The sequence below is a fragment of the Oreochromis aureus genome, linkage group 9, assembly GCF_013358895.1.
Source record: "Oreochromis aureus strain Israel breed Guangdong linkage group 9, ZZ_aureus, whole genome shotgun sequence".
NCBI classification, from domain to species: Eukaryota; Metazoa; Chordata; class Actinopteri; order Cichliformes; family Cichlidae; genus Oreochromis; species Oreochromis aureus.
This window is the reverse complement of record NC_052950.1, coordinates 2,798,725-2,824,891: the sequence shown is the minus strand read 5'-3', so window position 1 is coordinate 2,824,891 and position 26,167 is coordinate 2,798,725. Positions and strand designations below refer to the sequence as shown.

General features: G+C 41.3%; 1 protein-coding gene across 1 annotated transcript; it reads right to left on the bottom strand.

Moving 5' to 3' along the window:
- Nucleotides 1-19,454: 19,454 nt before the first annotated feature.
- On the bottom strand, nt 19,455-24,153 carry LOC116334544 (NACHT, LRR and PYD domains-containing protein 4E-like). Its single transcript, XM_039617782.1, has 9 exons — nt 24,145-24,153; nt 23,896-24,094; nt 22,347-23,668; nt 21,865-22,307; nt 21,605-21,778; nt 20,957-21,130; nt 20,764-20,810; nt 19,855-20,165; nt 19,455-19,472 (listed from the first exon to the last, which is right to left on the bottom strand). Exons 1-9 carry the CDS (start codon nt 24,151-24,153, stop codon nt 19,455-19,457), a joined length of 2,697 nt encoding a protein of 898 aa, XP_039473716.1.
- Nucleotides 24,154-26,167: the final 2,014 nt, after the last annotated feature.

Sequence of the window (26,167 nt, the reverse complement as noted above, 5' to 3'; positions counted from 1 at the left end):
CCTGGGGTTGTTCTTATTTTCTTCAATCAGTGACGAATAGTAAGATGTTCTGGCTTTGCGGAGGGCTTTCTTATAAAGCAGCAAACTATTTCTCCAGGCTAAATGATGATCCTCTAAATTTGTGACACGCCATTTCCTCTCCAGCTTATGAGTTATCTGCTTTAGGCTACGTGTTTGAGAATTATACCACGGAGTCAGGTACTTCAGATTTGAGGGCTTAGTTTTCACAGGAGCTACAGTATCCAGAGTCGTATGTAGTGAGGAGGTAAAATTATTAACAAGATAATCGACCTCTGTTGGAGTAGCGTTCAGATAGCTGCTCTGCTCTGTGTTGGTACAGGGCATTGAAGATGATAACAGTGGGTGGATTATATTAAAGAAAAGAACAATAGAAGCTGAACAAACTTATAAGAGGTATAAGAATAAATTGACAGGGATCATGCGAAACAGTAAAAGAAATTACAATAGTAAACTTCCATCCATCCATCCATCTTCATCCGCTTTATCCGAGGCCGGGTCACGGGGGCAGCAGCCTAAGCAGAGAAGCCCAGACCTCCCTCTCCCCAGCCACCTCCTCCAGCTTATCCGGGGGAATACCAAGGCGTTCCCAGGCCAGCCGAGAGATATAATCTCTCCAGCGTGTCCTGGGTCTGCCCCGGGGCCTCCTCCCGGTGGGACATGCCCAGGAGGTGCCCAGGAGGCATCCTTGTCAGATGCCCGAACCACCTCAACTGGCTCCTTTCGATGTGGAGGAGCAGCGGCTCTACTCTGAGCCCCTCCCGGATGGCCGAACTTCTCACCCTATCTCTAAGGGAGAGGCCAGCCACCCTTCGGAGGAAGCCCATTTCTGCCGCTTGTATACACAATCTCGTTCTTTCGGTCACTACCCACAACTCGTGGCCATAGGTGAGGGTAGGGACGTAGATCGACCGGTAAATTGAGAGTTTCGCTTTTACACTGAGAGTGTAAAAGCGACGCTCTCAATAGTAAACTTTTAGATGAAAATAAAAATAATATGAAAAACATGTGGACAGTGCTAAATAATATTGTAAATAAAGGAACTAAAGGATTGGAATATCTAAATAACTTTCAAATACAAAATACAACAACTAGTGACATAAAACAAGTTGCAAATAGTTTTAATGACTTTTTTCTTGATGTTGGTTCTGGCTTGGCTAAAGAAATTGTAAAAACTGGGCACCCTCTTAAAACTAAAACTATTAATGTAGCAAACTCAATGTTTATGAGGGAGTAGATGAAGAGGAAATTATGGATGTAGTTACATCCTTTAACTCCAAGAAATCAGCTGACTGTGATGGCATTGATATGCACTTAATTAAAGATATTTTTGGATGTATTGTGAAACCATTTACCTACATTTGTAATCTGTCATTACAAAGTGGTTTATTTCCTGATAAGATGAAAATTGCAAAGGTAGTTCCAATATATAAAGCTGGAGATAAACATCTTCTCACAAACTATCAGCCCATCTCTCTACTACCGCAGTTCTCTAAGATACTGGAAAAAATATTTTACAATAGATTATATGACTTTATCATAAAAAACAATGTACTATATGAACAGCAGTATGGATTTAGACTCAAAAGGACCACAACGCATGCCTTAATGGAGTTTATAGATACAATAACAACTGCTATTGAAAACAAAAAATATGCTGTCAGAGTTTTTTTAGATTTAAAGAAAGCATTCGATACAGTTGATCACAACCTTTTACTTAACAAACTATGTACATATGGGGTCAGAGGGGTGGCATTATCATGGGTTAACAGTTACCTTACAAACCGTAAACAATTTACCCAAATAAATGCCATGAAGTCAGAACTGAAACCTGTTGTGTGTGGGGTTCCCCAAGGATCAGTTTTGGGGCCGCTGCTTTTCATATTGTATATTAATGAGATATGTGCTATTTCAAAGTCTTTGAAAATAATATCATTTGCGGATGATACAAACTTACTGTGCTGTGGAAGTAACTTGGAACAACTTCTGAATGAGCTAGAAAATGAATTAAATAATCCGAAGACCTGGTTTGACCATAATAAATTAACATTGAACCTGAGCAAAACAAAATTCATAATATTTGGGAATCGCACATATTCAACTAACAGTAAACTGACAATAAATAACACTGAATTAGACAGAGTATCTGAAATAAAATTCCTTGGTGTGATAATACATCACAAACTATCCTGGATTTCCCACATTACTCATATCAAAGGCAAAATATCGAAGTCTCTGGCAATTCTCTACAATGTTAAGGATCTCATAAATCAAACATCATTATATACTCTCTATTGTTCTATTATACTGCCGTACATGACATACTGTGTGGAAGTGTGGGGAAACACGTATAAGACACACACTCATCCAATATACATTCTGCAAAAAAGAGCAATAAGGATAATAAATAAAACTACTTCAAGAGAACCATCAAATCCACTTTTTATCAAATTAAATATTCTCAAATTTAAAGATTTGGTTGACCTCAGAACTGCGCAAACAATGTACAAAGCAGCAAATAAATCATTGCCCCACAACATTCAGAACTTGTTCCAAATAAGACCAAATACTCCTGACCTGAGAGGAATCCTTATGTTCAGCAAGCCAGTAGGAAGGACAAATGTAAAATATCACAGCATTACAGTCAGAGGAGTTAGTGTGTGGAACACCTGTACAGATGAAATCAAGACAAGTACATCAATACAAAAATTCACACGATTGTTCAAAAATAATAAATTGCATGAATATAGGAAATCTTCCTCTCAGTGACTGAGTCGTCTCATTGTGTCCTCATTTTTTTATAGATCAAGGCCTGAGTAACCCAGGCTTAAGTTTTCATTAAGGTGTTTGTCACATAGATATAAAATAAGCTCAGAGATTAAGCGGGTGTTATAGACAGGGTGATTAGTTTATGTAAAAATGTTGTTTGTTGTTGTTCTGGTTTACGTGCTGAAAATGGTTTTTATTTTATTAGACTTGTACATAGTTAACCATATATGATCAAATAATGTTGAATCCTGGATATGGATTTGTAAGCAATGAAATTTGAAATAAGGGGGTAGGAACAAGAAAAGTGTAAACTTCATCCTATCCCTTTTCGAGCACACGCATTCTATAGACAAAGATATATACATGAAAAGTTGATGATTTTTAAGTTTTGGGTTTTTTTTGTTTTTTTTCTGTTGTTATTTCAATTATATTTGCATGTTCGAAATAAAAAATATATCTATAATATTGCTTATCTGACACTTCTATTCTATTTGATCAGTGATCCATGTTTGATGTATTTACTGACTGTATTAATGTGAATGTTATCAGTTTGAGTCATCTTGTTCCAAGACAATATATCTGGTGATTGTGATTACCAAAAACCTCAATAAAATGTGGTTGCAGAAATTTATTTTTTCTTTTAACAAGGTGTTTTAAAACAAAACATGGTTGTAAAATCTCAACACACTCACATAATACAACTCATAAATTCTTTAAAATTGTATACAAACCGTCAACATGCCTGTAAAGGTTGATAGTAGCATTCTTGAAATTTAAAGCTGTGACTAAACTTCTAATATTACTGAACTAAAAACAGTCTTGGCACTGTATTCTTTTTAAGCTGCACAACCACAATTACAGTAAATGAAATTTCTCCAGAGGCTTTATTGATATTTTAGGATGCAAAATAAATCTATACCGTTATTGCCATCGTCTTCAAATGGATCAAAGGTCTGTTGAAGTGTAACCACCATGGTGTCACTGATGGAAATGTTAATTGATGGAACAATGACATTATTGTTTGTCTCCAGCTCTGGCAGTGGTCTGCATTCATCAATACCAAAGTCATTTTCACAAATACCATTCATATTTGGGTTGTGTATTCCTGCGTTGTTGATAATGCCCCTTTGCCACAGCTGAAGAGGGGTTTGCCCTCCTTGTGTTGAAAGTCCATGGTTATTCCACTGGTTCTGAAATTCTGTGGCAGCTCTTTGAATACGTGGCAAATATATATAATGAAGACAAAATAAATGGACCTCATTAAGTGAATCTAATACACCATACTCCTCCATAAAATTGAAAAGATTAACAAAATGATATGAGACCACTCGATTTAATTCTGCCCATAATCGCTCAATTCTTTGATTATGCACAGACCTGCCAGTGATAACACTATGCCTGTTCAGTCCTTGCCTGTAAAGCATGAAACGGGCAACACCAGTGTTTTCTAGTCCATGATCACATCTCGCTCTGGATGGCATTCCAAAGTTCTGAACACCAACCATGAACAGAACACTTGATGCCCTGTTGTTATCTAAACAAGCAAGGTAGATGATGGTTCTACTGAAACCATCCACACAGCCATGGAACACCATCCTCCATCTCACAAGTTTGTGGTTTCCATCTATATGCCTATAGAAAAAAGAAATAAGTATAAGTTATGTATGGGGAAACTATGACATGGTCAAGGTTATGCACAAGTTTGAGTAAATAAAACAATGAGTTATTTTGCTTTAGATAATCCATTTCACTATAGACTTAGAATCAGGACTGTTTTTCTGTTAGAATTTTCTCACCATAACTGATTGGGGAAAGGAACACTGTACAGTCGTCGACGTATTGCATTGTGTCTTCTGAGGGAACGTCCAAAGGGGTCAGTTTCTTGTAGACTTTGTCTTACACGCCACCTTTGAATGCGTAACCCACGTGACCTCAAGCTGCCATGCACATATCTTTCACCTGCATTTGTGGTATACTGAAGAATTACCCTAACAACCCTGTTCAGGTTTTCATCGGATAATGTTGAATAAGTCAGTGGCTCAATGCCAAGCTCCTCTCTGTGCCTGTACAGAGTACGGGAGCTAACCCCTAAGCATGTTGCAATGCTTTGCCAGTTCATTCCAAGAGATACTAAATGAGATATTTGCTCTCTTGAAATGCTGTATCGCGGTCGACCTTGAGAGCAAGTCATGAGAGGTGGAGGTAGCAAGACAAGTCTGTTCTCAGATGTAGTTCCTTGTCTGGTTTCATAAGCAGTCAGTAAAAAATTCAGCCATCCATTTAAGGACTGTAATGTATTCACTGCTTCTCTATTTCTTGCATCGTCAACAAATCTTGAGATGGACAAAATTCCAGATAAGGTTTGAATGTGATCACCAAGTTCTCTATGGAGCCTCTGACGAACAAAAGAATCTGTAGCTTCTCATTGAATTTGTTCCAAACATTCTAATACATCATTTAAAAAAGTTCTAATGTCATTTTCATTACTACTTACTCGACAAATTAACTGCAATTCTAGCAAAGAAAGCAGGATGACTTTGAACAGCTTCATTGCTTGGTTCTTCTGGTTTAGGTCTGGGTATGTCAAGTAAGTTCTCCAAGTGTATTACATTTCCTGGTTTAAGAGTGACTTCCTGCTTAAAGGATGAACTTCCTGTGTTAGGAAATGCAGACGTGAATGTCAGTGTATGTATGCAAGGGTAAAGGATAAACACTGGGATTGTATGTATATATGAGTATAGGAGTACAAATATATATGTGTTGAAAGGTAAAGGTTATGTATATATATATGACTAGAAAGGGCTGCACCTGCAAGGAGAATAAATATATGTCAGCATAAAAATATGTAGCATTAAGAAAAATAGAATACATGTGTGTGAAAGGAAGATTAATGGATGTCTGTGAGAGTGAATATACATGGATATGAAATAAGAATAAAGGTGTGCAAGATGACAATATATGTATGTGAGAGTGAAAATATATGTATGTATGTATGTGAGAGTGACAATACATGTGCCTGAAAGAAGAATATATGTATGTGAAAGAAGAATGTATATGTGTGAGAGTGAAAGAATGAATTTTGGCTTGTACGGCCCCTCATACAGAATGTTTATTCATGCAGGCCCATATGACAGAGAATATGCATGTTCTTTTTGTTTTCATATTGTAATTTATATTTAATTGTGTTGTGGTTTGCAGTGTTTGGTGTTGTTTCATTTTAAATTTGTTTAAAAGGAAAAAGCTGAAAATTTAAATAGTTAAAAGTTGAACTGTGACTAGTTGGTTTTTGTATTATATGATTTATTTATTACATTCTATGTGGAGTGAATAAATAAAAGTATATTTATGGTGGCCCCTAGAGACAAAACACGTACAAACTCCAAAACACGTAAAAACTCAGAAGCACGTAAAAACTCCAAAACACATACAAAACACAACGGAAGTGCTCCAGGATGCTTGGCGCAGTGTTGAGCTTTTGTTACCTAGTGGCTACACAAGCCAGCAAGTACCAACGACCGGATTTGATCTAGTAAAGTAAGTAAGTAAAATTTATTTATATAGCACTTTTTAAGACAAGAAGCTGTTACAAAGTGCTTCACATGGGAATGAAGGCATGTCAAACAAACAATATAGCAATATTAAGGAAGTATAAAAGCATATCAAACAAAGCAACAGTACAGTATAAATATAGCATAAAACAACATATTACACACGAACATTACCCAAATGCCTGTCTAAACAGATGTGTTTTAAGCTGTTTTGTAAAAGAAGCCACAGTGTTGATGGTGCGTAGCGGGGGGGAGGTAAACCGTTCCACAGTATTGGAGCCAGGGTTTGAAAAGCGTGATCCCCCTTCGTTTTCAGACGGGTCCGTGGAATAGATAGAAGACCACAATCAGTGGATCTAAGAGTCCGCTTTGGAGAGTAGGGTTGGAGAAGCTCATTGATATAGGTGGGGGCCTCACCTTGTAGAGACATAAACGTAAAGGTGAGGATTTTAAACTTATATCTATACCCAACCGGAAGCCAGTGGAAGGATTTTAGTATAGGAGTGATATGGGAAAATTTATTACTGTGGGTTAAAAGCCTTGCTGCAGCATTTTGAACCGCTTGGAGCCGATTTAGTGAAGCCTTAGATACACAGGAGAAGAGTGCATTACAATAGTCTAGCCGGGAGGAAATGAAGGTGTGGACAAGCATCTCCAGTTCAGTTGTGGAGACAATAGTCCTGAGTTTGGCAATATTTCTTAAGTGAAAAAAGCAGGAGCGGGTCACAGATTTAATATGAGTGTCAAAAGACAAAGATTGATCGAAAATTATCCCAAGATTCCGAGCAGTAGTTTTTATCGAGGATGAAAAGGCACCCAGATGTTGACTAATTTGGGGCTTGACATTCTCTGGAGCAAGGATTAAGCACTCGGTCTTGTCTGCGTTCAGCTGCAGAAAATTGTTTGTCATCCAAAGATTAATTTCCTTAAGACAGTCCATAAGAGTGGATAGCTTGTCTAATTCCCAAGGTTTAAAGGAGATGTATAATTGGATGTCGTCTGCATACAGATGGTAGGAAATATTTTTGAAACCGCTAATGATCCGGCCTAAAGGAAGAATATAGAGTGAAAATAACAGGGGGCTTAAAACCGAACCTTGTGGGACTCCACATAGAAACTTGGCTGCATCTGATTGGAAGTTTCCCACTGAGACTAAAAGCGTTCTATCCTCCAGAAATGAGGTGAACCACTTTAGGACAGATCCAGATATCCCTACCATAAGATTTAAGCGATGGATTAAGATCTGATGGTCAACGGTACCAAAGGCTGAGCTAAGGTCCAGAAGAACTAGGACTGAGCAATCACCCCTGTCTGCAGCCATCAAGAGGTCATTTGTGACTTTCAGGAGAGCTGTTTCTGTAGAGTGTAGCTTTCTAAAACCCGATTGAAATTGATCAAGAATATTATGTTTCTCCAGCGCTTTCTTTACTTGTAGCCAAACCACTTTTTCTAAGATTTTAGAGATAAAAGGAAGTTTTGAGATGGGCCTGAAGCTTGACTGAAGTGTTGGATCCAGGTTAGGCTTTTTCAGCAAAGGTTGAATAACCCCCTGTTTAAAGCACCTGGGAACAGAGCCAGATAGCAAGGAACAGTTTATCAGCGTGACCACAGAGGGCCCGATGGTATCAAAAACTTTACAAAATAAATGAGTAGGTAGGTAAGACATCAGCTGAACTCGTTGAGGGATTCAATTGGGTCAGTATTTCCAATAGATCTTCTAAAGAAACTGGGAGGAAAGATTCCATAATTATGGAGTGTGAAAGATCATGGTTGAAGGGGTTACCTAAGGGAGTTATGTTACCTCTTAGGCAACTGATCTTATCTTGAAAAAATTTTAAAAATTCACTACAGGCGACACATGCTGTAACTGAGGCGACACATGCTGTAACTGACGTCAGACGCCGGAGATTTTGGCGGAAAATTTAAGCGAATGGTAGTTTAGAACTGAACAAAGTTTCTTTAAGCTTTAGCATTACCAAATATAATAATCAATTGTCACATAACTAACAACATCTGTCCTATCATCCCTAACACCCTGGAGGACAACGGGGAGAGTTTAGACGCTCTCCAAGATTACATCGACCGCTGTTTCCAAGATTTAGTCATGAAGAAGGCCCAGAGTGCATCTTCCCCGGCCAAAATTGAGACACCGTCATCGAAGAGATGTCGCCCGGCAGACTCCCCCGGCACAACATCACCTGCCGGCAAAGACATTGCAGACATCCTGGAGTCAATCGACCAACGATTGTCCAGTTTCGATGCGAGGCTGTCCCTGGTGGAGATTTTACACCGGAATTTAAATCTCTGCGAGAATCCCTGGAGTTCAGCCAGCAGCAAGTGGAAACGCTTGCCGCTGAAAATGCCACGCCACGGAGTCGGTCAAATCTCTCACCGATAATGTGACCCAGCTAAACACTGAAAATAAAAAATAAAAGAGTCAGTTATCGATCTACAAGCCCGTAGCATGCGTGACAACCTTGTATTTTCCGGTATTCCAGAATCTGCCGGAGAGGATGCAGAGGCAACGGTGAAAAGCTTCATTAAAATCCACCTGAAGCTGCCGGAGGACACCGTAAAGAACATTGCCTTCGATAGAGTGCATCGCTTGGGGGCCGTGAGGACGCCGGCCGGGAGACCACGTCCTATTGTGGCCAAATTTGGCCACTTCAAACAAAAGGAACAGGTGAAAAGCCGCGGGAGGAATAAAAAGGAACGGACTTCAGCGTGAACGACCAGTTCCCCAAAGAGATCCTGGAACGACGCAGGGTCCTGTTCCCAATCCGACGCAGCTTCATCCAGAAGGGCTCCCGCGCTGTCATCGCTGTGGACCGGCTGTACGTGGACGGACAGCTCCACCGCGACCCCGACATCACTCCGTGGCTGTATTAACTTCACACCAGATAAGAATCCGCTACACCCTTTCCCTATCCACGCACACTAACTTGCATTAACTTAACATTAACATCTGTTTAACTTACCAGTATGAAATCGGCTCATCTTAATTTCATAGCAGAATTAACACCGTCACTCTCCGTCAACGGTATGATTGGAATGTTTCCGGGTTTGTTTGTTTGTTTGTTTTTGTTTTTTTTGCTATTGTTTTTCTCTCCTTCTCGTTTTTTTTTTTCTCTTTTTCCCCCTCCTGTTTTTATGCTGCTCACCCTTGTACTTGGTTTCTTTCTTTATTTCTTTCACTGCTTCGATCACCTGCTTCCAGACTCATCCACAAACTTTATTTCGACACATATGCACAGCACGATCACACACAATCATGCGCTCAACGGCAGCACATTTACATCAGACAGACAGCGCACACAGTATAGGATACACACACTTAAGTCAAGCGTACTACTCATATTAGTAAATATGCACACACATAATCAGACTCAGGGAGCATCTCGCCACGCATTTTTTCTCTCTCTCCCTCTCTTTATTTATGAACTGGTGATGTATTCTCTCCACCTGTCTAAGCCACACACACAGCATACACCCTAGTTATACAAACATATCTATGGGTGAACTAAGATTCGTTACATGGAATGTAAATGGAGCTGGCTCCAGAGAAAAGAGGTTAAAAATATTTAACCAACTCAAAAAACTACAGGCAGATGTTGTCCTTTTACAAGAGACCCACAGACCTCTTAAAGGTTCGAATGAACTTAAAACACCTGAGTTTCCTAATGTGTTCTCAGCCTGTTATAATTCTAGACAAAGGGAGTAGCAATTTTAATACATAAAATATTAATTTCACAGTACTTGATACAGTTATAGATCCAGAGGGCAGATTCTTAATCATTAAACTATCTATATGTGATAAAAAGCTATGTATTGTAAGTGTATATGGTCCAAATGTTGATGATCCCTCATTCTTTCACAGTTTTTTCAGTGCACTCTCTGAACACTTAGATGGCACACTTGTTCTTGGAGGCGACCTCAACCTTGGACTAAATGAAGAAATGGATAGGCTCAACACAGCAGGAACTCAGCGTAATTGGCAGTCCACAAATATAATCAAACAGTATATGAGCGACGTTGGTCTTTGCGATGCATGGCGCTCCCTTCACCCCAACAGTAAGGAATATTCTTTCTTCTCACACGCTCATCACTCCTACTCTCGCCTGGATTATTTTTGGTCAGCAGCTCACTGCTGAGGGACATTTCAGACACTGAGATTCATCCTATAGCTGTCAGCAATCATGCTCCTGTATCTTTAACACTAATGCACAAGAATAATACTACGCCAAGTAAAACTGGAGATTTAATACTTCACTGCTTAAAGATGAAGACTTTATTAAATATTTTAAAAAGAGTGGACTTCATATTTAGACTTTAATGACACTCCCGGAACATCAGCTTCTGTTTTATGGGAAGCAGGAAAGCTGTGATGAGAGGTAAAATAATTTCTTTCTCATCACAAAAAAAAAAAAGAAAACAAAAATATTCAGGAATTAGAAAAACCATGAAATCCCTAGAAGAAGCCTCTGGCGTCCCACCAAGATCAGGAAACATTGAACAAAATACGCAAAACAAAACTAGAATTAAATGAGATAATTGATAAAAAAACAAAATTCTTAGTACAAAGACTACGCTTACAAAATTATGAACATAGTAATAAATCCGGTCAATTTCTAGCAAACCAGCTAAAAATAAATAAAGAAAAACAACTATATGTGCTGTTCAAGATTCATCTGGGAACACAATATATGAACCGAAACAAATAAACAACATTTTCAGGGATTTCTATAAAACGTTGTATTCACCACAAATAAACCCATCTAAAAAGGAAATTGATCAGTTTTTAGACAACATAACTCTCCCAAAATTATTAGACACTCAAGCAATGGCACTGGATTCGCCACTGACACCAGGTGAACTCCAGGAAGCCCTGATAAGTATGCCCAATAATAAGGCTCCAGGTCCAGACGGCTTTCCTGCAGAATTCTACAAAGAATTCTGGACGATTCTAGCACCAGTTTTATACAGAACGTTGTTGGAAATCAAAGAAAATGGCAGACTTCCATCAAATATGAATTCTGCAAACATTAATCTCTTACTAAAACCAGGCAAAGACCCTGTATATCCCTCAAGCTATCGTCCAATATCCCTTATAAATGTAGACCTCAAAATAATCTGCAAAGCTCTCTCAAAGAGATTAGAGAAAATAACCCCCCTCTTAATTCATCCTGACCAAACTGGTTTCATAAAAGGTAGGCACTCATCAACTAACACACGTAGATTACTTAATTTGATAGACTACTCATACAGTAAAACCTTGAAACTACAATATTTTCTTTAGATGCAGAAAAAGCGTTTGACAGAGTTAACTGGAAATTTCTATTTGCAACTTTACACAAATTTGGTTTTGGATCTTCTTTCATCAACTGGTTAAAAATATTATATAATTCCCCAACAGCTTGTGTGAGAACAAATGACCAGACATCCTCCAGCTTCTGTCTCCTGAGGGGCACCAGGCAGGGATGCCCACTCTCCCTTCACTGTTTGCAATTTTTATCGAACCACTAGCAGCAGCAATTAGACAGAATTCAGTAATTAAGGGCATAAAATGCAAGAACGTGGAACATAAAATCAGCCTTTATGCGGATGATGTGTTACTCTTTCTCCAAAATTCACAAACCAATATCTCTGGGGTGATTGAACTGATAAACTCTTTTGCAAGAATATCAGATTACTCAATTAACTGGTCAAAATCTACAGTCCTTCCGATTAATTGCTCCTTCCATAATTCCTCTTCTACTCCACTGCAATCGGGAAATATAAAATATTTAGGTATTAATGTATCTCCCAAGCTTGCAGATCTAACTAAATTAAACCATATCCTACTTTTAAAGAAGGTAGAAGGTGATCTGGCTAGGTGGAAATGTCTACCCATATCACTCATGGGAAGGGTTGCCGCTATAAAAATGATGGTATTACCAAAAATAAATTATTTATTCTCAATGATCCCAACTAAACCACCGCAAGATTGGTTCAGATCTCTAGATTCATATATGTCCAAATTCCTTTGGAAAAATAAACCCCCACGTATAAGCTTAAAAACACTACAAAAGACCAAGGATAAAGGAGGATTAGAACTACCTAACTTTCAGCACTACTTCTTAGCCAACAGGCTTCAGTTTATCTCAGGATGGCAAAACATACCCTCTTAGATGAACCTTGGCTAGATGTAGAACAAGCACTTTGCAATAATCTAGAGATTTCAGATCTACCATTTATCAGCTCAAACATCCAACGACATGAATGCTTCAAAAGCATCAACATCAGCTCTTCTCTGACAGCATGGTGGGAGTTTCTGAAGTTGACGGAGTCTTCATTAATCCCATGCAAACGTACACCTATCTGGAACAACCCTGACATATTACAAAACAATAATATGATAAACTTTTCAGATTGGAGTAGTAAAGGAATCAAATATTTAGAACATATACTAGAAGGAACAGAATTTATTTCATTTGACAGACTAGTTACACAATATGGGATCAACAAGAAAAGATTTTTAGAATATCAACAAATTAAATCCATAGTAAAAAAGAGATTTAAACCGGGTCAAGTTGAACTACAAACGCCACCAAGTGTGGTTCAATTTCTTACTCTTAAAACCCCAAATTACTATCCAAAATATACAGAATGCTTTCTAAAACAGATGAATCAATATCACTTCCTATTGCAAAATGGGAAGCGGATTTATCAGTTAACTTTGACCAAAACTTCTGGTCTCAGATTTGCTTAAAAACCTTTCATTTAATTAGAAATCCCAGTCTTCAATTAATTCAATACAAAATACTACATAGAGTGCACTATACAGGCCATCAGATGTTCAAGATGGGCTTTACGTCTACCAACAACTGCTCACACTGCCAAACCAATTCACCGGACAATTATATCCACGCTCTTTGGTTCTGTCCACCAGTTCAGAAGTTTTGGCGTGAGATATGTGAAGACTTATCAAAGTGTCTGAAATGTAACATTCCAACTTCCCCTTTAGTATGTTTGTTGGGCAGCTTAGATAATGTCACTCCGAAAAGAATATAGCCCATATGGTTTTCACTGCCCTATGCATAGCCAAGAAAACAGTCCTCATGAACTGGAAAAATAAAATAATCTTAATTCTAACCAATATAGAAATTATCTATTAGATTACATTAGTCTTGATACAGCATCTGCCACCACATCAGATCAATTGCTCTGGGCTCCTTTGATCAGCTCCATCACCTAGTGGGGTGGGGGTCTTAGTTTGGTCCCACCTTCACTGTTGTGATTGGTGTGGGGTAGGGACAGGCTTAGGGCATCAGGGGTTCCCGGGAGCATCTTCCTTGGGGGCTCAACCGGGGGTAACGGTCATGGCCAATTAGGGGCTCTGTTGGCTCTTAGGTGACGGTTTCCTCGTGGCTGCGTGCAGCAGGGCTAGGGAGGGTCTGTGCTGACGGACGTGGGTTACTGACCTGGTAGCCTGGCTGCCCCTGGGTGGGTCCGGGATGGGCGTGAGGTTCTGGGGCACTCCGCCTCTGGGCTGGGGCCCTGGCCAAGCCTCAGGGGCTTGGGTCCTGGTTGGTGTGTTGCCGGGGTTGTGGGCGGGTGGGTGTATGGGGCCCAGTCCTGGCGCAGGGTGCCGCCTGTGCATCGAACCACCTGGGGGCTCTTCAACTGGTGGGGAGGTTGTCAAATCCTGCAGGAGATTTCTCTCTTCAGGAACTCTCTCTGCAGGAGGGGAGTTACAGGAGAGGTGGAGGAAGATCTCAGCCTGGGCGCCTATTGTCTTGTGTAGTCTGGAAGATGAGTGGATGATGGGGTGGGTGCAGTTTTCTCTGTGGTGGGGTCAGGTGGACTGTCCCGGGCTCTGTGGGGCTGGGCGGCGTTGCTGCACTGGGCCCCGGTCCGGATGGGCCTGGGCCCCCTTTCCTGGCGGGTTGCAGAGTATGGGGTGCCTACTGGGGTCAGCGGGGAGCTGGCCCCAGGAGGGGTCACTGCCCTCCCTTCCTTCCCTCCCCATCTCCAGCTGCCTCCCTCTTCCCACTCCACCACAATCACCCACACATGCAGGGCCTTGGGGTAGGGGTGTGTCACCAGGGTGCAGAGGAGACATCCCCCCTCTGTCCCCTTCTGGCTGCCTCCGCCTCAATTTTATCCCACACCTTAGACATTCACATTACTCACACTCTCATTACACATACATATAGGATCTTGGGGTGGGCACGCCACACGGATTCCAAATTACCATCAGGGTGTACACCTCACCCCTGGCGCCGTTGCCCACCTCTCAATTTTAAATACACGTAGACATTGAGGGCTAGCAGGAGGGGCTATACGCTTACCTGCTGCTCTGGCAGGTAGCTCCATGCCCTCCTGGGTTTTAAATGCACCTTAGAACACACATACATCAACACTACATATGAGCGGGTGGAGGAGGTTTGAGTCTTCCTACACCCCGTTCTCTGCGGCCTGCTGGAGCGGGGGGCTAGGAGGAGGAGTTGGCCGTCCGACTGGGGTCTGGAATGTGGGGCCTCCCTGCTGCTGCGGAGTCGGGCAGTCTGCTTCTCCCCACCCCAGGAAAAGGGTAACACCACCTGGGTCTGGGCGCAGTTTCCCCTCCAGGGGCAAGGGTACCTAGGCCCGGGCTTAGAGTACGCTTGGGGAGTGTGATTGTGTGTACAGCGCTCTCTATGTCTGTCTCCACGTTGGGTGAGTGTTGAGTAATTGTATATGAGAGCATGAGGGTGGGAATGGATGTTTGTATCTGTGTGTGCCTGTTTGTCTGTGTCTATATGTCAGGTTGGGTATCAGACGCCACCTCTCTGGGGACATCGCAGGCCCTCCAAGGTTTGAGGCCCATCTCCCCCACCACTTCCCCTGCCGGTGGCAGACACCCTCAGACATCGGTGCGTTGGTGGTTCTTTGTGTCCGGGTGGGCGCCCAGGTACCCACCGGCTCACTCCTTGGCGGCTGCTTATCGGGGCCTGGAGCCTGGGGCTCGCTCGGGCCACTCGGGATGGGGTGCCCTTGGCCTCGGCCCGGGGCTCGGTCACTCAGGCACAGCTGGCTGCCGGCGGAGCTCACGGGCACGCCACTGCAACCCCCGGCTTCTGCTCCGCGGCTGCTGAGTGACCCCTCATCTGGGACTCTCCTCAGCTCTTTCTGGGATAGCGCTGCTGCCCCTCTGTTGGTCTTCCTTGGTCTCTTGTGTTCTGGGGGCCTCTGGATGTCTGGAGTTTTGATCTCCTCCATACCTGCTTCATGCCCTGGAGGACGGGGCAGTGGCCCCCACACCCTCTAGCAGATCATTACATGAAGGAACCTTTAAAAACAAGCGCGTTCATGCTCACAGGTGCACACACGGGTGATCACACACACAAACTACACCCTTTTTGGCTCCTACCTCAAAGCACACTGTACGCTGTCGATCTCACGTGCTGCACAATAATGTTTAATATTTAGTATTTACTGTCATATTCCCATATATCATTGTGATGTTGTTTATTACTCTCGTTTTCTTCTGCTTGCTTTTTTTTTCTTTCTCAACAGGTGATCCAGGTGATCGATATATGTATTTTTGTCTGCTTATTCTGTTGGTTTTGGTTTTGCCCTTTTTCCCGTCCCTCTTCCCCGCTGTTTTTCTTTCCTCTTTCTTTCTCCCCTTTCTTTCCACCAGTCAAGTCTGTCCCGTATTCAGCAAGTGAAAATAAAATAAACAATAAAGGTGAATCAAATGGACCATTACGGCAAGGCTGGGATGGTCCATTTGGTAAAGTAAATCCGTTGGGCATCTTTCTTCGCCTTTAGACAATAATTCTGATGGCAAAAGAACCAAACGGGACAGGTTAAAAAAAAAAAAAAAATTCACTACAGTCCTTATCTGAAAAGACAGGTGTACATGGCATTGAGGGGGAGACGATGCTACTCACTGTATCAAAGACAACTTTAGGATTTCTTCTTCCTACCGCAAGTAGTTGGGAGAAATAAGTGGCTCTTGAGTCTTTCACCATGTCATTAAAGGTAGATAATAATTCTTTTAAGTGGAGCTTATGAACCTCAAGTTTTGTGATTTTCCACAGGTGCTCAGTTTTACGGCACATTCGCCTAAAGCTGCGGATAGCTTCTGTGAACCAGGGCGGGCATCTGTGGTAGTAACAGGTAAATGAACATTTTTGTTTAATTATTTGAATATATATGAGTGCTTGTGTATAAATACACAAACCATACACATATGCTTTCAGTCGTGTAATTTAAGTGATCTTGGTAGCTCTGTTGTGGAAGTTCAGTTAAAGCTAGAAATGTGTTTTGGAGTTTGTACATGCTTTGTCTCTAGGGGCCACCACATATATTTATATATAAACATATATAAATAAAACCACTTTTTTTTTTTACATTAGTAATTCCTTTTGTGCATAATTTTATATTATTGTTAATAATAATTAATTAAAGCAACAAAACAACCAGAAGAGCCGGTTTGGAGCCGAAAGAACCGGCTCTTTTTAGTGAGCCGAGCCGAAAGAGCCGGTTCTCTAAAAAGAGCCGGAAATCCCATCACTACCCTACCTACAATTATACATACAGAGAAAAACCCAACAATCAAATGACCCCCTATGGTCACAAGCTGTGGGTAGTGACTCAAAGAACGAGATCGCGGATACAAGAGGCGGAAATGGGCTTCCTCTGAAGGCTGGCTGGCCTCTCCCTTAGAGATAGGGTGAGAAGTCTAGACATCCAGGAGGGGCTCAGAGTAGAGCCACTGCTCCTTCACATCGAAAGGAGCCAGTTGAGGTGGTTCGGGCAACTGACAAGGATGCCTCCTGGGTGAGGTGTTCCGGGCAAACTTACCTGCTGGCACAAATCACCCGACTTTCCCCTAACAGGTTAACTGAAAATGATTTTGAAAATGACTCGTAATTACTCCAATCAGCAGTCTTTCAGCAAGGTTTCACTTTTCAAAGGCTGAGTCTGAATATCAGATAGCAGGTACACTGTACACTATTACGTGGTGTGTTGTGCTTGCTCTGGATCATAGTTACCATATGCACATGAGGGGAACAGAATGATGCAATGGCAGCATGCATACATAAAACACCCCAAAAAATGAGGCCAAATTGATTTAATAATATTTTATCAATATAATAATACAACAAAAATGTAGAAAGTATCAACTATGTAATAAAAAATAAATTATAAATACACTCTACATTAGGGATTCAGATGGGTGCTCTCTACAAGAAGTAAATAAGGCATTACTCAGCATTTCCAGATTACTTTGTATTGAGTATTGCCAAAGTGAACTGTGGTACCATTGCTTAATTTTCTTGTATGTGTGATAGTGTGATGGTTTGCTTAAATATTTAGGCTTTAATAAAGTAAGACCTTTCTCTTGGGGTTCCAGCAATGTCTTTCTCCAGACATGCAAGACTTTTCTGTAAACAGCTTTATTATTTTACAAACTGCCCAATGGATGCAATTATCATTAAAACTTAACACCCGAGCATCAAATAAAAAATAGCCCAGTTTCACTTTCAGTAAATATAAAAAATATATATTCAAATGCCCACTCAATAAAAACACATCAAAGCAAGTCTTCAACTCAGGAATTTGGTGCCAATAGTCCCATATATTTCAGTTCAGTCCAGCTTGATAAAAGAACCGAACCACACAACTGAATGTTTCCAAACAAAGTATCCTTAATTTTTTTGTTTGTACATTGTTCGCTGCAGGACTGTCTCTTTGATGAATTTCTGATCTGGCGGTTTACTTCCATTTAAGTGTCCCAACATGCGCTTCGACTACCCATGGACTTACTACTGAGCATTAAGAAAAAATTATGCCTTGGTTAGGCTAAGAAAGCTTCACATTTCCATCTGCTTCGTTTCCAGTATTTCCACAGTTTGAGTCCTGTCCTCCAAGAAATGGAGTAAATGGGATTAACACTTACTGAAGGGCCAAATCTGTGGAATCTAATTGGTTGGCACCAGGCAGGGCATAGAGGTAAGCTCAATGGGGGAAAAAAAACAACAATATTGTTACGTTCCCTTAAAAGGGTCCAGGTGATGAGGGAAAGTAACAAAAAGTGTCCAGGTCGGAAAAAGGAGACAGAGAGGCAAAAGGGTTAAATTAAAGAGTTTTATTAAAGTTTCTATTAATAACTCAACTAAAAGAGACGGACAAGCCGCTATCACCATTTAAAGAAAAAAAAAAACCTCAGGCATCAGTCAGTAAACTCAAAAGTAATTAAAAAAGATCCCATATGTGTCAGGTTGAGAGGCAGTTGAGACGCATTTTTTCTAAACACCGGGTCTCTGTGGCTTTTAAACCCCAAAATACGCTGCGCCAAAAACTGGTCCACCCCAAGGATCGGGTCCCCCGACACAAACAGAGTAACATAGTGTACGCTGTTAAGTGCCAGGAGGATTGCCAGGATTTATACATCGGGGAAACCAAACAACCTCTAGCGAAGCGGATGGCACAACACAGAAGAGCAACCTCGTCAGGCCAGGACTCTGCAGTTTATTTACACCTACAGGCCAGTGGACACTCTTTCAATGATGAGGATGTACACATCCTGGACAGGGAAGAACGCTGGTTTGAGCGCGGAGTCAAGGAGGCCATTTACGTGAAAAGGGAAAGACCATCTCTGAATCGAGGAGGGGGCCTAAGGGTACATCTTTCGCCATCTTACAATGCTGTGATTGCAGCCATTCCCCAACTCTCTGTGAATGGTACCCATGGCCATTGATCAGTGTTCTTTGATCAGTGGGTTTTAGTCAGTGATTGTTGATCAATGGTCATGGAATTTGCATAATTATGATTAAGGAACTGACCTCACAGCCCATTGTTCCTTCAGTGGGCTGGTTTCAGTCATTATGCAAATGTACTGTTTATAAGGTTTGGGGAAACCTGCAGTCAGCTGAGACTGAAGAAGTCACTTGGATGAGTGACGAAACGTTTCTCCCACAAAACGCTACGTCCAGATGAACAGATTCAACTTTTGGAGAATTAAAAAAGAGTTTAGTCACCAAACACTCCTCTCCACAGAGCAATCACTGAACACAGCTCACTAGCTGCACCCACCAACATGGTTCTCTGGCACCAGAGCTCACCTTTCTCTGGCCTTAAATACCTTTAATTGCTGATGGTCAACTGTACAAAAGAAAAAAGGGTGGCACCTAAGGCAGGAGAGACGGTAGGACACGCCCACACAGGCAACTTCAGAAGGAGGTCCTGCTAGGGCTGTAACAACCACATGCAGAGCATATTTAATGGTAGGCCTGACTGAAAACACTTTGATTTTCAGTCAGCAGTCTGATTCTGTCACTGAACAAAGAGTGACTGAACCATCCCAGACTCTAAACCCAGGATAAAGAAGTTGGGTAAATTTGATGGGGAAGGTGTGGAGGTGGATCAGAGTGTCAGAGGAGACTCTGTAGAAGGACAGAGTCCCAACAGGACAGTCCACATACACAGCTACTCTGTTAGAGATGGAGGAGGAGGAGATGGATGTTTCTCTGTCATTGTGCCAGACGGAGTAACCGTTATCAGAGCAGGTCAAACTCCAGGACTGATCATTCCCTCCAAACCTGGAAGCCCTGCTATAGCCTTTCCTTGGGATCCCTCTGCGAGTCACTGCTACGTCAACTTTTCCTTCCCACTCAACTTCCCAGTAACAACGACCAGCCAGGCCAGTTTTACACAGCACTTGGCAAAACATATCAAATCTCTCCGGGTGATCAAGATAAGGCTGCTGCTGCTTGAGTACTTTCATGCTCCTGTTGTTGTCAAACAGTTTCAGGTTTTTGTGTGTGGTGTTTAGGTCCAGTATTAGCTCACAAGCAACTGATGGAGGAAAAAAAAAGAAAATTAAGAAGTGTTTATTATTTTGTGTAACTGGTGACTTTAGCATATGTTGATCTATGAGCAGAGTAGCTAATTAAAGGTTTCCAGAAAACATATGATGATGTTAATTGATACCTTAGTCATAGATCAGATCCACTGTTTTCATTCCACTTTTCTCTTAATTATACCTGCTTAATCCAATACACTTCTGTTTTCTTGACAGTAAATGAAGTCAGTTGCACAAGTCAAAAAATCTGACCACCATTTCTTTTTACTGCATTTAAAAATCAGCTCACTATGGATCCTGCATTGCAGGTCAACCAACTGCATGCAATCATCTTTTGAAAATAAATTCTTGCCAATTTTGCTTTTCCAATGTAAGGCATATGTATTAGTCTTGACATATAGTGTAGATCTCAAACTCCTCCTCTGTGTAAGATACAAACTAAAACATGTAAATCCCAAAGGCAGTCTATACTTAGAAAACTACAGAAGCAATGTGTGCATCCTGCAGCACACATCCTCAGTCAAAAAAAATCCAGAACATCCAATCCAACCCCTTTGAGAAAACACTGGACATATAGCATGTGTCACTTACATTTCCTTAGATCAAGAGTTACCTTCTGCTCTCCACCACTGTCCACCCTATAGGATGAAACACAAATCTTTACTTATTACGAATGAAACAGAATGATCAGGCCTCGTTGTTTTTATGCAATTGTAATTTTTATGTCCTGGATTATAATTTAAGGGATTTTCTGGTTAAAGGTAAAATGGGGGGGGGGGGGCACCTGAGAATATCAAGTCTCCAATATGGATCCTCCAATCCTGCAAGCAGCAAATTCACTCCAGAGTCCTGCAGGCTGTTATTACGCAGGTCCAGCTCTCTCAAATAGGAGGGGTTTGAGCTCAGCGCTGAAGCCAGAGAAGCACAACCTTCCTCTGTGATTAGACAACTTGATAGCCTGCACAAGTAAAAGGATTTAGCTGTTGTTCAGTCAAATATATAGTTTGACAGACAACAGAGCACAGAGAGGTCACAACAGGCTGGCTAGTAAACAGTTGTTTAAGCCCGGCAACAACATCATTTAAATACAACATTTAAATAGGCCATGATTTCTGAAACTATTCCACTCAAACACTTCTACTGTCAGAAAAAGAAACTTCGAACTGAGGCTACAAACGGCATGCAACTGGCCTTCTATAGCCATTTATGGCTGCTGCCCATCTTCTAATTGGTATTTATAGTGGAATAATAATACCCCATGTAACAAAGCACTCCTATTTTGCAAAAAACATAATCCAGCGTCTTGCAGAAGAAAAGTCACGTCAAACTTGTGCTAGTGGCCCCAAAAGGAGCTCTGGTATCAAACCAACTCAGTGTTAAGCTGCGTTAATAGCTGCTTTTTTATTTTTTGCAAAGACAGCTGTATCCTGACCTGAGAGATTCCAGTCTACAGTGTGGACTCTTTACTCCAGCAGCCAAAAGCTTCACGCCTGAATCCTTCAGGTTGTTGTTACTCAGGTCCAGTTCTCTCAGCCTAGAGGACTGTGAGCTGAGAACTGAGGACAGAGCTTCACAACTGGTCTCTGTCAGATTACAGTCACACAGCCTGCAAGACAATCTATTACTTTCAATATCCATTTACTAGTAAATGAAGGAGTTATTTTCTAAATATAAAAGTATTCATTAACTCACAGAGCTTTGTTGGTGGCTTTGACCACTGGCAGCAGCCTCTGAAGGGCCTCCTCTGAAGCAGAGTATTTCTTCAGGTCAAACACATCCAGATCTTTTTCTGATGACAGTAAGATGAATACGAGAGCTGACCACTGAGCAGAAGACAGTTTATCTGTGGACAGACTTCCTGAAATCAGGGGCTGTTGTATCTCCTTCATTAAAGAACGATCATTCAGTTCATTCAGACAGTGGAATAGATTGATGCTTTTCTCTGTAGACAGATTTCCTCCGACCTTCTCAATGATAAATTTAACAGTTTTATGTCTGGTTCCTGGGTTACTTCCTGTCTGTGTCAGCAGGCCTTGTAGGAGAGTCTGGTTGGTTTGCAGTGAAAGACCTAGGAGGAAGCGGAGGAACAAGTCCAGGTGTCCATTTGGACTCTCCAAGGCCTTATCCACCGCGCTCTGGTAAAGATGTTTCAGCTTAGGTATGTCTTTTAATACTCTGATATTGTGCACGATTGCTTGTTGCTTTTCCAGTAGGTTGACTCCAGAGTTGATAAAGGTCAGATGGACATGAAGAGCAGCCAGAAACTCCTGAACACTCAGATGGATGAAGCAGAACACCTTGTCTTGGTACAGTTCTCTCTCCTCTTTAAAGATCTGTCTGAACACTCCTGAGTACACTGAGGCATCTCTGATATTGATGCCAGACTCTGTCAGGTCTGATTCATAGAAGATCAGGTTTCCTTTCTGCAGCTGATCAAAAGCCAGTTTTCCCAGAGACTCGATCATCTTCCTGCTCTTCTTAATCCAGATTGGATCTGTTTCACGTCTTCCATCATATTTGATGTTTGCCACTTTGGCCTGAACCACCAGGAAGTGGATGTACATCTCAGTCAGGGTCTTGGGCAGTGGTCCTCCCTCTCTGGTTTTCAGCACATCCTCCAGAACTGTAGCAGTGATCCAGCAGAAGACTGGGATGTGGCACATGATGTGGAGGCTTCGTGATGTCTTGATGTGGGAGATGATCCTGCTGGCCTGTTTCTTATCACTGAATCTCTTCCTGAAGTACTCCTCCTTCTGTGGGTCAGTGAACCCTCTGACCTCTGTCACCATGTCAACACAGTCAGGAGGGATCTGATTGGCTGCTGCAGGTCGTGTGGTTATCCAGATGTGGGCAGATGGAAGCAGTTTCCCCCTGATGAGGTTTATCAGCAGCACATCCACTGAGGTGGACTTTCTAGGGTCAGTGAGGATTTTAGCTTTGTGGAAGTCCAGAGGAAGTCGACACTCATCCAGACCATCAAAGATGAACACAACCTGGAAGTCTTCAAAGCTGCAGATTCCTGCTTCTTTGGTTTCAGTAAAGAAGTGATGAACAAGTCCCACCAAGCTGAACTTTTCCTCTTTCAGCACATTCAGCTCTCTGAAAGTGAATGGAAATATGAACTGGATGTCCTGGTTGGATTTGCCTTCAGCCCAGTCCAGAGTGAACTTCTGCGTTAGGACAGTTTTCCCAATGCCAGCCACTCCCTTTGTCAGTACTGTTCTGATTGGTTCATCTTTTCCAGGTGAGACTGGAAAGATGTCTTCTTGTCTGATTGGTGTTTCTGGTCTGTGTGGTTTCCTATTTGCTGTTTCAATCTGCCTGATCTCATGTTCGTCACTGACCTCTGCAGTCCCTCCCTCTGTGATGTAGAGCTCTGTGTAGATCTGATTCAGAAGGGTTGGGTTTCCTGCTTTGACGATCCCCTCAAACGCACGCTGGAACTTCTTCTTCAGTGCAGATTTGAGTTTATGTTTGCCAACTTCAGCATGAGTTTCTGCATGAAGACCAATGACAAAATCAATGTAAATCTTTAATTTAATAAATCCAAACAGATATAGTTGTCTGAGATATACCTGTCTGCTTTATTCCTGTGTGACAGCAATTTTGATATCCAAATATTTGTGAGTGGAACAATTTCAGGTTATTTTTTCTTTCACTTATAAAAGTGTATTGAAACTACAGACAGACTGTAAGCTACACCATAAAAACAAAAAGTCTTACTGCTTTGAAGACGGTCAGCTAGCTCCTCCTCGTTCATTCTCCTCAGAAAGTGAAGTGTGATCTTCAGAAATGACTCCCTGCTGCTCCTCTTCTCTTCATCCTCATACACCAGTATCTCATCATCCAGCCTCTCACTCAGAAACCTCTGGAACTCATTAAGCTCATTTTTCATAAAGGTGACAATTTTCTTCTCAAGGAGCTGGAATAGAGAGATATAAACTTTATGTTGAATATAAACTATCACTGTACCACATGCATCATGGACACTTTTAGTACTATGACTATTTATTATACGGTTCTTGATTTAGTGTCGTAGCTGTGTGTCTGTTTTTACACACCATAAACACAGAGTCCAGGTGATGTTTGTGCTCAGATTGATCTGATGTGTCCCGGTCAATTCTGCAAATGAAAGATGTACAGAGAAAGACTTCTGTTGTCATGGTAATGATAATTTCTTTATATATTATTAGTTCAACATTAGTTCAATATTTTTTTGTGATTAAAGTTTTTATTATTTTTAAACATTTAAAGAAACAGACATATCAACACAAAACAAAACTTAGTGAGGCATTAAAAAAATCATCAATCATCCAGGTAAGTAAATCCCAAAAGGTTGATTCTGTTCATCTGGACATTTTCAGTGGGAGAAACATTTCATCATCATCAGGTGACTTCTTAAGTCTCAGCTGACTGCAGGTTTCCAACCTTATAAACAGCATGTTTGCACAATGACTGAAACTAGCACCAATGAATGAACATTAGGCTGTGAGGTCAGTTTATGGTCATTGTTGTATTATTGTAGGGTCCAACTTACAATATAAAGCTCCTTGTTGTGATTTGGTGCTGTATAAATAAAATTGAAGTTGAATTGAATTAAAATTGAATTATAGCTTGATTGAAACTTTCAGGGAGCATACCATATTGGAAAGCCTCTTGATATACTTTAGTTAACATTTTGGCAAGTTTGCCTGTAAATAATATGCCTGTGATAATATTCAACTGTAAAGCCATCTATACATGGTGACTTTCCAGCTATTTTATTGAAAAAGGACTCCAATCCTTTTGTACAAGCAGTGATCTCAGATGTACAGAGATCCTCATAAAAGAATTTGAAAAGAGGATTTATATAAGAGGATGATGTCATCAATTTGTCATCTTTTTTAATTGCTGTAATCACACTGTGATCCCCCCCCCCCAAATGTCCTGTCCGGCACTGTAGCAATCAGAATTATTGTCTCAAGGCCAAGAAAAATGTCCAAAATCAAATGTCCACCTGATTGTCATATTTTATTATTATTTATTTATTTATTTATTCATTTATTTATTTATTTTTTCCACGTTGAGTTATTTCAATCAGAACGGACAGGACAGAGAAAGAAAGAGAGGTTGGGAAGAGAGTTAACAGACGGACGGGAAGAAAAACAGAGCAGAAGAGGACTAGAGACAGAAAAGACACTGAAAATCTGCTTGATCGCGTGCCGAGAGGAAAAAACAAGCAAAAACAAAACAACACAATAGGGAAACCACAGCAACAACCAACATAGGGACGAGTAATTGTTGGGTCTGTGTTTCCACAAGCCCCGCTGGTTTAGAGACTTATTCATCATGAAGAAAACAAGACAGTCAGTGATCGATCAATTTACTTGCAAGGGAGGCCTCGTTTGTATCTACCACGAAAATGACCCCAACGACGGCCTCCTCTCGCTGCCTTTTATTGGGAAAACAGTTCACACAATACACATCACAGCAAAAGCAACGCCCACATGGTTCTAAGACAGGCATTGTATGTATATGTGTGAACTTCTGTATGCATGTGAGAATGTGTGTGCGTGTGTGTGTGTGTGTGTGTGTGTGTGACCTCCTGCTGACCAAAAGGGTTATAAAAGCAGGAAGCACATCACAAGAAACAGATATTCCAGATAGGATGTGTCTGCAATAAAACACTACAGCCCCCCCAGAACCTCGAGAGGCTGGGGAGGGGGACAAAAGAAAGAATTCCTTTCATCATAGAGTTAAAACTGTCACGGCTGGGGGACCCAAAGTGCAGGCAGCCGACTGATGATATGAGTGAGAGTTTATTTACAGGTGGCAGTGGCAGAAACAAACAACGAAGCATGAGAAATATTAACGGAAACCTAAACTGGGAAAAACTAAAGAGCAAACTTGAAATCCTCAGGAAACGGGGAGAAAGGCGGAGAGATGCGGAGAGATGCAGCCTGACGCAGACGAACGCAGAGAAATGCAGACGAGCCAACAACGAGTACAGACTGAC

What these genes read in the sequence shown, in the direction of transcription:
- LOC116334544 (XM_039617782.1), bottom strand. An exon ending in CAATCGTGCACAATATCAGA is followed by an intron (nt 22,308 to 22,346) that starts GTATTAAAAGAC and finishes CATCTTTACCAG; the next exon opens with AGCGCGGTGGATAAGGCCTT. An exon ending in AAAGCCACCAACAAAGCTCT is followed by an intron (nt 21,779 to 21,864) that starts GTGAGTTAATGA and finishes ATTGTCTTGCAG; the next exon opens with GCTGTGTGACTGTAATCTGA.